The following is a 13,382-nucleotide window of genomic DNA, read 5'->3' on the forward strand; positions in this document are numbered from 1 at the left end:
CAGTGGCACAACATACACTCCACCATGTATTATGTGATGGCTTGCAGAGTATGTAAACAGATATAGATGTATCCAGTAATAAGAGGAAAAACTCCCCATATATCATAAAAATGTTCAGCCAACCACTAACAAACTTTCAATTGTTGTAACTTAGTTTGACACTGACCTAGGCTACATGATGTCCTATATATTATTGAACATTGTCAGAAAGCAGACCAAATTTATTTCATTAGGCCACCTGGTTGCACAAACTCATGTGGGAATAGCTGCCACACTCTACAGAAATCTTATATAATAGTGCCCTATGCCACTTAGATCAAAAAATTAGGCTAGCAACTGTTGAAACTGTAAATATTAATAAAACACTGGTTATCTTTATTACGAGGTGCATTCAAGTTCTAAGGCCTCCGATTATTTTTCTCCGGACTGGAAAGAGATAGAAACATGCTCATTGTTTTAAAATGAGGCCGTGTTCATTGTCAATACGTCCCAGAGATGGCAGCACCATATGGCAGATGGAATTTTACCGCCAGCGGCGAGAATGAGAACTGTTTTAAATACTTAAAATGGCGACGTTTTCCTTACTTGATCAGCGTGCAATCATTCGTTTTCTGAATTTGCGTGGTGTGAAACCAATTGAAATTCATCGACAGTTGAAGGAGACATGTGGTGATGGAGTTATGGATGTGTCGAAAGTGCGTTCGTGGGTGCGACAGTTTAATGAAGGCAGAACATCGTGTGACAACAAACCGAAACAACCTCGGGCTCGCACAGGCCGGTCTGACGACATGATCGAGAAAGTGGAGAGAATTGTTTTGGGGGATCGCCGAATGACTGTTGAACAGGTCACCTCCAGAGTTGGCATTTCTGTGGGTTCTGTGCACACAATCCTGCATGACGACCTGAAAATGCGAAAAGTGTCATCCAGGTGGGAGCCACGAATGCTGACGGACGACCACATGGCTGCCCGTGTGGCATGTTGCCAAGCAATGTTGACGCGCAACGACAGCATGAATGGGACTTTCTTTTCGTCAGTTGTGACAATGGATGAGACGTGGATGCCATTTTTCAATCCAGAAACAAAGCGCCAGTCAGCTCAATGGAAGCACACAGATTCACCGCCACCAAAAAAATTTCGTGTAACCGCCAGTGCTGAAAAAATGATGGTGTCCATGTTCTGCGACAGCGAGGGCGTAATCCTTACCCATTGCGTTCCAAAGGGCACTACGGTAACAGGTGCATCCTACGAAAATGTTTTGAAGAACAAATTCCTTCCTGCACTGCAACAAAAACGTCCGGGAAGGGCTGCGCGTGTGCTGTTTCACCAAGACAACGCACCCGCAGATCGAGCTAACGTTACGCAACAGTTTCTTCGTGATAACAACTTTGAAGTGATTCCTCGTGCTCCCTACTCACCTGACCTGGTTCCTAGTGACTTTTGGCTTTTTCCAACAATGAAAGACACTCTCCGTGGCCGCACATTCACCAGCCGTGCTGCTATTGCCTCAGAGATTTTCCAGTGGTCAAAACAGACTCCTAAAGAAGCCTTCGCCACTGCCATGGAATCATGGCATCAGCGTTGTGAAAAACGTGTACGTCTGCAGGGCGATTACGTCGAGAAGTAATGCCAGTTTCATCGATTTCGGGTGAGTAGTTAATTAGAAAAAAAATCGGAGGCCTTAGAACTTGAATGCACCTTGTATTTCTAAAACAGAAGTGTTAAATATCATAATCATTAAATGGTTACAAATAAAACTATGGTCTATATGGTGACTTTAATGTTGACCTACATAGATCAGGAAAGATGAAGAAATCGCTATGTAACTGTCTGAAAAAATTGGTAACATTCCTCACAAGATCCAAAAGCATTCTAAAATAAAGGAAATATTCTAGTCTGGTGACGCCAAAAAGTTGTAATATTTTTCTTAAATACATTTCTTTGCTACTGTAATACTATGATACTACATATCCCATTATATTAAAGTATTTGACTAATAATGTATAACAAAATCATTTATGTAAAATGTTCCTGTGAAAGTAAGGTAATTTCAACTGTTATCCAATGAAACACAGTTGCTTAGAAAGTGAATGAAGAAAATTAAATCTTTCTTTGCCTCTACAGTCTTTTACGAAACTAGAAATGATGACATAACATCTAGGACAAAAAAATAACAAATAAAAAAAAGAAATTATTAGGTGGAATTGATGTATTTCTTCATTTTATAACTGAATAGTGTATAACTGATGTAAACTTCCTATAGACTAATTTTTACAATTTGTATCCGTTGACCTATTCTCTGAATATGCTAAAAATAATGAAATTTTCTTTGTATTACGTGTGCATTGCATTTATCAGTTGCATCTAAATGTCTGTTTTTTTCTTATTTTTGTTTACTGTATTCTGGAATTTTCATTGTAATAAAAATAGGTCTACTTTTCAAGAAAGGCCTGTTATTGTTGACTTCAGAAAAAATTAAATACTGTCTTGGAGGCACAATCAACGTAAGCATTTCACAATGCTGTAACTAATTTCTGAAAATGTTCATTTGATTGTGCCCTTTTCTTTTTAATTGTGAAAATTAAGGTAGTTTTCTTTAACTCAGTGTAATTTTATAAAGCTACCATACCTACTATGTAAAAGCCTTTTAAAGTACATGAATGCTCTTGGGAAAAGAAGTCCTGCAGATATTAGTTGACATTGTTGTGGATCTAACAATAGCTTTTGAAGTTGTATCCCACAAACTCTTACCAGAGGACCTATGGTTTGTGTTCAGCTGTTTCAGCTGACAGTTGATACCTTTCGAGAACAGTTACTATCTTTATATATGTAATTAAAGGCTACCCAGCCATTGACCTTCGTCTGTGCGAACGTGCACAGGTTGCCCAAACTCTTACGGGAATCGTCACCTTAGCGTGCGCGAGTAATGAGTGGATGGGCAAATATCTATTAGGTACATTATGTATGTAGATTGTGGACAGTTGGGAGTGTGGGTCTCACGGGAAGCTTAAAAGGGATAAGTCCCTGCAGTCGCACGATTCATCTGTCTCCTTGGTGGCTCAGATGGATAGAGCATCTGCCATGTAAGCAGGAGATCCTGGGTTTGAGTCTCGGTTGGGGCACACATTTTCCGCTGTCCCCATCGAGGTATATTAGCAACACCTATCAGCAACTGAGGGTTTCAATTAATTATCATTTATTCTAGAGAAGCTGCACTGTCATCAGTGGTCTCTGTTCTTTCGAGAACAATTACTATCTTCATATATATTCTAGAATACATTACTTTTTCAAGAACTTTGGAAAAAGCTGTCATAAGCTGGCATCAGACCTATCCTCTTTTTTATGCAATGTCTTAACAATAGTATATTTCACACTATCAGGAAAAATGCCCTGTTTCACTGAGCTAGTACATATGTTGTTAAGAATACCACTTACCTGTTGGGAACAAGCTTTTAGTACTTTGTTGGGGATACCATAAATTCCATGTAACATTTTACTTTTGAGTGAGTTTATTATTATCCTAACTTCAGAAGGAGAGGTGGGTGGAATTTCAATTTTATCAAATTGAATAGTTATTGCCTCTTCCATATATAACTTTGCCTTTTCTAATGAACATCTGGATCATATTTTCTCCACAACATATAAAAAAGATTATTAAAAATATTTTCAAACTCTGACTTTTTGTTAAAAACTTTTCATTCAGTTTTATGGTAATATGAGGCCTATCTAGAAAGTATCCGACCTTTGGCCAGAAAAAATATTTCGAATACCTGACAGGATTGAGACCCTAATCTCCTTCAAAGTAAGCCCCTTGTGCTTGTACACACTTAGTCCACCAATCCTCCGACTGCTGGAATACTTCTGGAAGTTTTCTTTTGGAATGGTGTTCAGCTCTGTCAGCGTTATGTTTTCTGTACTCTCAAAATGGTATCCTTTCAGTGGCATCTTCAATTTTGCAAACAACCAGAAGTCACGAGGTTCCATGTCTGGAGAGTAGGGAAGTTGGTGAACAGCTGTAATTCCATGTTTGACCAAGAAATTTTGGATCAGGTAGGAAGAATGTGTGGGGGTGTTGTCGTGATGCAGTTGCCACATTTTCGCCGTCCACATATCTGGTCTTTCACGGCGAACTGTGTCACGGAGTCACCAGAGAACATCTTGATAGCACTCCTTTGTCACTGTTTGTCCTTCCAGTGCATATTCATGATGCACAATTCCATGGACATCAGTCAGCATCAACTGATTTTGCTTCTCACCTGCTGCACTTTCTTTAGCCTTGGAGACTTGGGATTCTTCCATTGTGATGACTATCTTTTTGTTTCTGAGTTAAAACCCATACATCCATGACTCATCTCCAGTTATCATGGTGTTCAGAAACCCAGCATCAGTGTTGGTGGTGTCCAGAAGATTCTGTGCAATGTCAAAACAGAGGTCTTTTTGTTCCAGTGCCAACAACTTTGGCACAAATTTCGCAGCCCCTCAATACATGTTCAAATCATCTCGCAAAATTGCCTTTACTCCCTCCAACCTCTTGGGCAATCTCCCACATGGTCAAACGATGATCTGCCATCACCAAATTTTGCACCCTCTCAACAACAGCTGCACTCTGAGCAGTTTGGATCCTGCCAGAACGCTGGTCACTCTCTGCTGATGTGCGGCCATTTTTGATTCAGTTGAACCACTCCTTAATTTATGTTACACCCATCGCATCTTCTCCAAACACCTGTTAAATCTTAAAAATTGTTTTGCTTTGAGAATCACCAAGCTTTTGACAAAATTTGATGCACTACCTTTGCTCAACCCAACGAACACGTTGTGTAGCACCTCACTCAACAACTGACAGGCACCGACTGACACACTGGAAGGCAGGGACAAAATTCACGCAAGCACATAAAGGTCTCTTCCTTTGCTGTGTCCAGTGGCGTTGTGCTATCATCTCTATTTTGCGCAGGAAAATCAAAGGCCGGATACTTTTTAGACAGACCGCATACAGTCTTCCTGTGCTCTTAGTTGCCCTGTTTCCCTTTCAGCAATATTCCAAATTGTTTTAATTTTATTATCAGTATTGTTAATCTCAGGCATAATACACATATTTCTGGACTTTTTAATAACTTTCCTTAATATAGTACAGTAGTTTTTATAATATTTGAATGTTTCTTGGTTACTGCTTTTCTTGCTATTAGATTTATTTCCCTTTTCTGGTTATAAGATATTTTCATCCTTTTAGTAAGCCTTTGTTTTTTTATAGTTTCTTACAGTAATATTTAACTGTTTTCTTAGGGCAACTGTTTTCAAAAATACAAGCTTTTCAGGAAATAAGTTATAGTTTAAATTAGCATCAGGTTCCTGGTACACCTCATCACAGTCTAACAGCTGCAATCTATCCCTAAAATTTGGAATCATTAAATCATTAATTGATTAATTGAATGCACCCTTTTGGAGGACTGTTTTGCATTACTATATGGAGTTATGTCATATACTGTAACTAGCTGAGCATCATGCTCAGAAAAATAAAAGCTATTCTTAACAGGATAAATGTTTATTTGGTTAAATTTACCTTGATCTGTGAAAATATTATCTATCAGGGTGCTCCTTTCCTGAAATATCCAAGTAGGAAAACCAATAACTTATGTCAAACAATGAAAACTCCAGGTAGGAATGTCAGCAATGTAGGAAAAGACAGATTACTATTTACCATAAAGAAGGCACATCAGGTTGCACACAGGCACATTTAAGAGATACTTACATAAGGCTTACGGCCACAGACTTCATTAGAAAAAGAGAGACGCACTTCATTCAGACTCACAAGCAAACACACCTCACACACACTAGACCACCAACTCCAGCATCTCGGGCTGGAATGCAACTATCAAATGGGATGCAAGCAGCAATCTGGAGGGGGTGCAGAAGGGGATAGTAGTCTCCAGGTGGGGAGAGAGACAAACATTGTCTGATGGGGTTGGCAGGGGGTAGACTGCCAACAGGAGGTTGTGGGCCAAGGAGGTGGAGAAAAAAGGAGAGGAGCAGGGAAAGACAGGCAGATGCAATGACAGAGGTCTGCAAATAAACAGGGTGGGAGATGAGAATGGGGAGGAGATGATAGGACAGAGAGGGTGCAATCTGTTGGCTTCTTTGTTCCTTCACAAACTCAACACCTTCTCTCCCATCCACTTTATGTGATCCTCCTCAACTGAGGGTGCCATCTTCCTAGATGTTGACCTTCTCCTCTCTGATGGCTCCACCCACACCTCTGTCCACATTAAACCCACCAACCACCAACAGTACCTGCATTTTGACAGCTGTCCTCCCTTTCACATAAAAAAAATCCCTCAGATATAGCCTGGCCACCTGGGGATGATGTATCTACAGTGATCAGACTCCCTTGCTCAGTATGCTGAGGGTCTCACTAAGGTCTTCACTGACAGGTGCCACACACAGACTTAATCTGCAAATAGATCTCCCACGCCATTTCCCCTCACACCCCTAATCCTCCCACCAACCCCAAGAACCAACCACAAAGGGGTGTCCCCTTCATCTCCCAGTACCACCCCAGACTGAAACAGCTGAACCACATCCTTTGCCAGGGCTTTAATTACCTATCATGCCCTGAAATCAGGGACATCCTAGCTGAGATTCTTCCCACTCCTCTGAAAGTAATGTTCCATCACCCACCCAAATCCCACAACATCCTAGTCCATCCCTATGCCATTCCCAGTTCCAACCATTGCCACAATGATCAGTGCAAAACGTGCCCAATCCACCCACCCAGCAGTTCCTTCTCCAGTCCTGTCACAGGTTTATCCCATCCTGTCAGGGGCTGAGCCACCTGTGAAACCAGCCATATCATTTACCAGCTCTGCTGCAATCATTTCACAGGTTTTTATATTGGTATGAGTACTGACCAACTGTCCACCAGGATGATTGCGCACTGCCAAACTCTGGCCAAGAGCTTTCAAAAACTCATTTACGCTAGAGGTCTGCAGCACCATTCCCCTTTCAATTATTGAACAAACTCAAGGATGGCTGACGTAGTGTTCAGTGTATCTGGGATTGCAAAACAGTTAAGATCCCCAGATGCTAGGAAGGCATCTGGCCCAGACGGTATCCCCCTAAGATTCTATGTTGACTATTCTACAAATGTAGCACCCTTTTATCCATCATCTATCAGAGATAATTGGAACAGCGGAAAGTTCCATGGGGCTGGAAGAAGGCCAAGGTCATAACAATCTATAGAAAGGGTAGAAAATCGGATGCACATAATTACCGGCCAATTTCACTGACATTGATTTGTTGTAGAATCATGGAACATATTTTGTGTTCACACATAATGACCTTTCTAGACTCTGAGAATCTCATCTGCAGAAACCAGCATGGTTTTAAGAAACAGCGCTCATGAGAGACACAGCCGGCCCTCTTTGTGCATGATATACAACAGTCTCTAGATACCGGCTCCCAGGTTGATGCCATATTCCTCAACTTCCAAAAGGCATTTGACTCAGTTCTGCACTGTCACTTGCTCCAAAAAGAACATTCTTATGACCTTTCCAGTGACATACGTGGTTAGATAGAAAGTTTTCTAACATCAGAGAGCAGTATGTCGTCCTGAACAGGGGGACTTCAACAGAAACAAGCCCAACATCAGGTGTGCCCCAGGGCGGCGTAATAGCTCCACTGCTTTTTACAATTTACATAAACAATCTGGTTGATGGTATTGACAGCTGCATTAGACTGTTTGCCAATGATACTGTATTCTACAGGAAAGTAGTATCACACGAAAGTTGTGAACAAATCATTGAGGATTTGCAGAAAATAAATGTGTGGTGTAATGACTGGCAGTTATCTCTCAATATTAGTAAGTGTAACCTACTGTGTATAACAAAGCAGTAGCATCCATCAAGTATCTGGGTGTGACTACTTGAAATGATCTCAAATGGAAAGATCAGACTACACAAGTAATGTGTAAGGCAAACTCTAGATTGCGGTTTATTGGTAGAATCCTGAAGTGATGGTGTCCTTCAACAAAGTAAATTGCTTACAGTACTTTAGTTTGTCCAGCCTTAGAGTATTGTTCATCTGTATGGGACCCTTACCAGTTGGGTCTGGTTCAAGAGATTGAGAAGGTCCAAAGAAGACTGGTACATTTAGCCATTGCCAGAGCATTATAAATCTCATAGAAATTTGGAAGTGGGACACACTTGCAGATAGACAACGCGCTAAATGGAAGGGCCTGCTCACTAAATTCCAAAATCCGATCTTCACCAAGGATGTAGAGCATATATTATTACCACCCACTTTCAAATTATGCAATGATCACCATTTACAGATAAGGAAAATTAGAGCTCGTACTGAGGCATTCAGACAGTCATTTTTCCCTCACGTTGTCCACGAGTGGAGCAGAGGGGGGAAATATGACTTTGGCACAAATAGTGTCCTCCACCACACACTGTTTGGTGGCTAGTGAAGTATATATGTAGATGTAGAAAGTAGACTACCCTGTGGCACAACATGCAGCACAATATAACACACTTGATTTCAATGGCTGCTTCACTACTTGAACCACCTGGATCCTTCCATCCACCAACAGCTTTTCTGAATTGCACAGATGGAAGTTATCCTTATAAAACATTCTCTGATCCCATAAATATTATGGCCTCAAACTACCATCCCCACACCCTCCATCCAACAATTTTCACCCTGTCTGTCCTATCATCTCCTCCCCATTCTGATATCCCACCCTGTTTATTTGCAGCCCTCTGCCAATGCATCTGCCTGCCTTTCCCTGCTCCTCTCCTTTTTTGCTTCCTTTTTTCCCAACTCCCTGCCCCTCATCCTCCTGACAATGCACCTGTTGGCAGTCTAGCTCCTGCACACTTCACCAGGAAGTATTTGTCTCTCTCCCCACCTGTACACTACTATCCCTTCCTCTTCTCTGCCTCCCCCAGACTACTGCTTGCATCCTTCTTGATAGTTGCATTTCAGCCTGAGATGCTGAAGTTGGCAGTTGGGTGTGCATGAGGTGTGCTTGTTTGCATGTGTGAATGATGTGTCTCTCTTAACTGATAATGGCTGTGGCCAAAAGCTTTATGTAAGTGTCTTTTAATTGTGCAAGTTTGCAACTTGAGATGTCTTATTTACTATAAGTAGCAATCTGCCTTTTCCTACATTGTTAATAACTGATGTCAAATTGAAAGAACTGATTAATACTTCAAGATCATTCTCCCACTCAGATTCTTTCAGAAAATATGCACTGAAATCCCACAAATAATAATTTGCTACCCTCTGTCTTAGAGAAAGCACAACAAGGACTCCAAGTTTTTCAGAAATAGTTGAAAATTTTCCAGTGGAGACATTGTTACAATTATAAACTTACCATTATTTAGTTTAGGCTCACAGGCATGCACTTGTATATGTCACTCTACATGATTATTTTCAGTTTCTAAATTTTTCATGCTATTATAACTTTTAACATGTACTGCAACTCCTCATTTTTCCATATTCTCTCTACTCACATGTTCAGAAAGCTGATATGCACTCACATTTACCCTTTCCATAACTGTGACTATATGATATTCAGATAAGCATAATACATCTATTGCATTCTCAGTTTCTAAATTTTCCAAACAAACAATAAGTTCATCTGCATTGTTTTTAATCCCCTGATATTCTGAGGCAATATACAAATATTATTTTTCACTGTTCTCATATGATCTCATTATGCTTGATTCCTTTCAGTGTTGTATCACTGGACACTAACCTTAGCTTAAAAAAGAGGTACCCCCACCCCCAAAGATTTTGCTATCAACCCAGTCAATTTACCCTTCCATTTCCTACTGAGATGCAGGCCATGCCTACTGAATTCCCAGCTACCAACACCATCAACAGGAACCACACCCATATCTGCCCTAGTAGCCACTTGAAGCAGCCAATCCAACTCCATATTGACCCTTCTTACAGAACTATTTAATTGAAGCCAATCATATCACCTGAAAGCAGGCACCAACCCAACATTTGCAGGGTTCGTTGCAGAAGCTATTTTTACCAGGTCACTCACTATTGTAGCCCTGATCCCTATCAATATTTTTTTCTGCTCCACACACTGTCACAATGTTATCTTGCTTTGTAAAGCCCTTGCACAAGGATCTTACATCCTCTGTAAAGCTGTACATCCGTCTACATAGTACAAAAATTCATCCTTATTGTCTTCATGTAAGCAGTACAAAGATCTGCCTTCAGTGTCTACCTTCAGTCACTATATTTTAAATTAACAAAAGCCTGTGAATATAATTCACCAACATTAAGTAATTATTACTGTTTTGTAGGACCCTGTAATTTCTGTACATAGATTACATTTACAAAAACTTATCTAAGATTTTTTCCACCTTTCTAAAACAGTTTATATGTACACACACAAACTGAAAAAGTGAAAATCTGTATTTTACATTTTTACATACTGTGTGTGTGTGTGTGTGTGTGTGTGTGTGTGTGTGTGTGTGTGTGTGTGTGTGTGTGTCTGTCTGTCTGTCTGTCTGCCCCAAAGGAATATGAAATTATGATCAGTACTATCTTCTAATAACTTTGAAACAACAGCTTATTATTTTGCTTCATATATGACAAAACCTGGAAACACAACATGTCATGTCACCACCCCTCATAGCATATACTTAACATGGTCCGTATATCAATGTATTTATCCTATAAAAGATAATGTGAACAAATTGTGCAGAAATCATTCAGAGAGCAAGTAAATCTAAGAACAGAGAGGCTTAGGTACTGAACTATAACACTACACAGCTCTTCTAATGTTACAACTAACCTTCATGAAGTTCCACATTCGCTGTAAATTATTCACAAGGGTAACATATCCTGAGGCTCTGGGAGCAATAAACCTGAGGTAAGGCATTTGGTTTAGCAGCCCACCAGACATATCGGTAGCACGAAAACTGAAAGAATGAAAACAGTAACAAACATTGCTTCATGGTCTATTTTCATTGTAATTTATTTGAAATTAATCACTGTTGTTAGTGGTACAGAAAATTCATTAGAAGAAATCCAAGATCAAATATATTTATAACACATAACAAACTTTACCTTAACTTAAAAGCATAGTGACTCAAAAAAATTGGTGGTCAAATATTTGGAACTGACACCTGAAATGTATTTTAAACCAAGTCCCATCCTAAGCTTATAACTGCTTATTTTATATGGCTTTGCAGATTGTGTTTATTCTCCACTGGGCACTTTGTTTTTCATAACAGGAGCGGGCATGTGGCTTACTTTGTATACATGTAAAGAATAGCTCTCTTTAGGTTACCAATGTAAACGTGTATGAGCAAAATCACAGTTTAATTTAACAGTGATAAAATAAGCTTATGTTATATGAGTGAAAGCACCATTCAATTAAATAACAATAAACTTTCATTATATCAATCTGTTGCTGCATATAATGTTACCCCCCAGAAATGACCCACTCAAAGCATTTAACAGCACTGTTGCATAAGATCCAAGCCAGCCATTTATTCAGTTATTAGTTACCTTGTAGACAACTATTTCATTGTGGGATTGTGGTACTAGCTCCTAACATGGGTCTTTTTTCTTTTTCTTTTTTGCACAAATTGCAAATTTTTTCTTACCTAGCTCACTGTTTATTTTATATTACCGCTGCTCACTTGGATGTATGACTACACAATTTATCACTGTGTTAGCTGAAGCAATAATGAAAGAATAGATAAGAGTTGACAATTGTAAAACAGTGGAATGGTATGATGTTATTTGAGATTGGCATTCTTTATAGTATATATAGGCACACCTGCTTGAGGGTTAATCATTATGCCATTCCGAAAATTTCATGATTGTAGTGTCTCAAAATACATTATCTAAATTGTTCTGTTAAAATTTCTTCTGTGGTAACACTGTTGTTGGTAGGCTTTATCAATGTAAATCCATGTCTGTAGTGTTGATAAATGCTGTTCGCTGGTTTCAAAGACTGGTCTTGTCTTTTAGATAAAGCTTTATTTTGTGCCAAGGAGGTCGTTAATTAATGCATGTTTTTATTGCAGTGTATATTATTTGAGGATAATTACTGGGGAAGTCGCCTATACCCTGAAGCAACAATATAGAGTGTCTCGACACAGATGATAATCATAGGTCGACATATTTTTTTGTGACTTAATGAATGAAAAGAATTAGCTTATTATGGTTCATTATAATTGGTATTTTATTCTCATGGGACCAGCTGAACAATCTATTCTTTATGCAAGTTGGCACTGCACTTCATTTTGCACTTCTGTCTATGCGTGGCTTAATGCCCATTTTCCAGCATATTGTTTGGGTCTTTGAAGACCTCTGAACTGCTACCATCAATTTTTGAACTACAATTTCTGTGTTCATCAGAATCTGTTAGTGCTGAAGGTGCCACGCCCCAAATTAAATTAAAAATTAATTATTTGTAGAAGTCTGTTCTAAACATTTGAAAGAACAGATTAACAGTTTTGCTTTTTATGGGAAACTATTAAAATGTATAATAATTCTGCCATTTTAAAGTATGCTATGCTTTTTGTTTCAGTAAACTTATTAAGAACTAAAAGAGTTATATGATTTCTTCAATCGTGTGTTGATTGCTAATCACCCTGTATATTTTGCTGTACAGAAACATATCCTGAATAATGTCATAGTACTATTTAATTCATTCACTCATCATGCTCTATAAATCCCAACATGAAGGAGAATCTTCAGAGTTGTAGACTGACTCACATTATACATCAACAACTGCTGTTTACTTATGTATACTAGCACTGAAATTTATTACAAACACCCATGCATGCACAAACACAACTCACTCACATGATTGCAGTCTCAGGCAACTGGAACCACACTGTGAGCAGCAGCACCAGTGCATGATGGGAGTGGTGACTGGGTGGGGAAAAGGAGGAGGCTGGGGTGGGGAGGGGGAGTGATAGTATGGTGGGAATGGCAGACAGTGAAGTGCTGGAGGTCAGGAGGAAGGCAGGGGAGAGGTAGGGAGGGGGGGGGGGGGGGAGCGGAAAAGGAGAGAAATAGAAATGAATAAAAAAATTAATAAAAAAATTAAATTAAATAAAAAATACTGGGTGTGGGGGTGGAATGACAGGTGTGTAGTGCTGGAATGGGAGCAGGGAAGGGGCTGGATGGGTGAGGACAGTGACTAATGTAGGTTGAGGACAGGAGAGTTATAGGAACATAGGATGTATTGCAGGGAAAGTTCCCACCTGCGCAATTCAGAAAAGCTGGTGTTGGTGGGAAGGATCAATATGGTACAGGCTGAGAAGCAGTCATTGAAATGAAGGATATCATGTTTGGCAGTGCGTTCAGCAACTGGATGGTCCACTTGTTTCTTGGCCATAGCTTG

The 13,382-nt window shown here is 39.7% G+C and overlaps 1 protein-coding gene across 1 annotated transcript in view; it reads right to left on the minus strand.

The window, feature by feature from the left end:
* Positions 1-13,382, minus strand: part of LOC126162267 (methyl farnesoate epoxidase-like) — a 143,477-nt gene that overhangs the window by 53,792 nt on the left and 76,303 nt on the right. The window contains exon 4 of the mRNA XM_049918665.1: positions 10,812-10,938. Coding sequence (XP_049774622.1) covers positions 10,812-10,938 — 127 coding nt within the window. The remainder of the gene's footprint in view (positions 1-10,811; positions 10,939-13,382) is intronic.

The sequence above is a fragment of the Schistocerca cancellata genome, chromosome 1 (assembly GCF_023864275.1).
Source record: "Schistocerca cancellata isolate TAMUIC-IGC-003103 chromosome 1, iqSchCanc2.1, whole genome shotgun sequence".
NCBI classification, from domain to species: domain Eukaryota; kingdom Metazoa; phylum Arthropoda; class Insecta; order Orthoptera; family Acrididae; genus Schistocerca; species Schistocerca cancellata.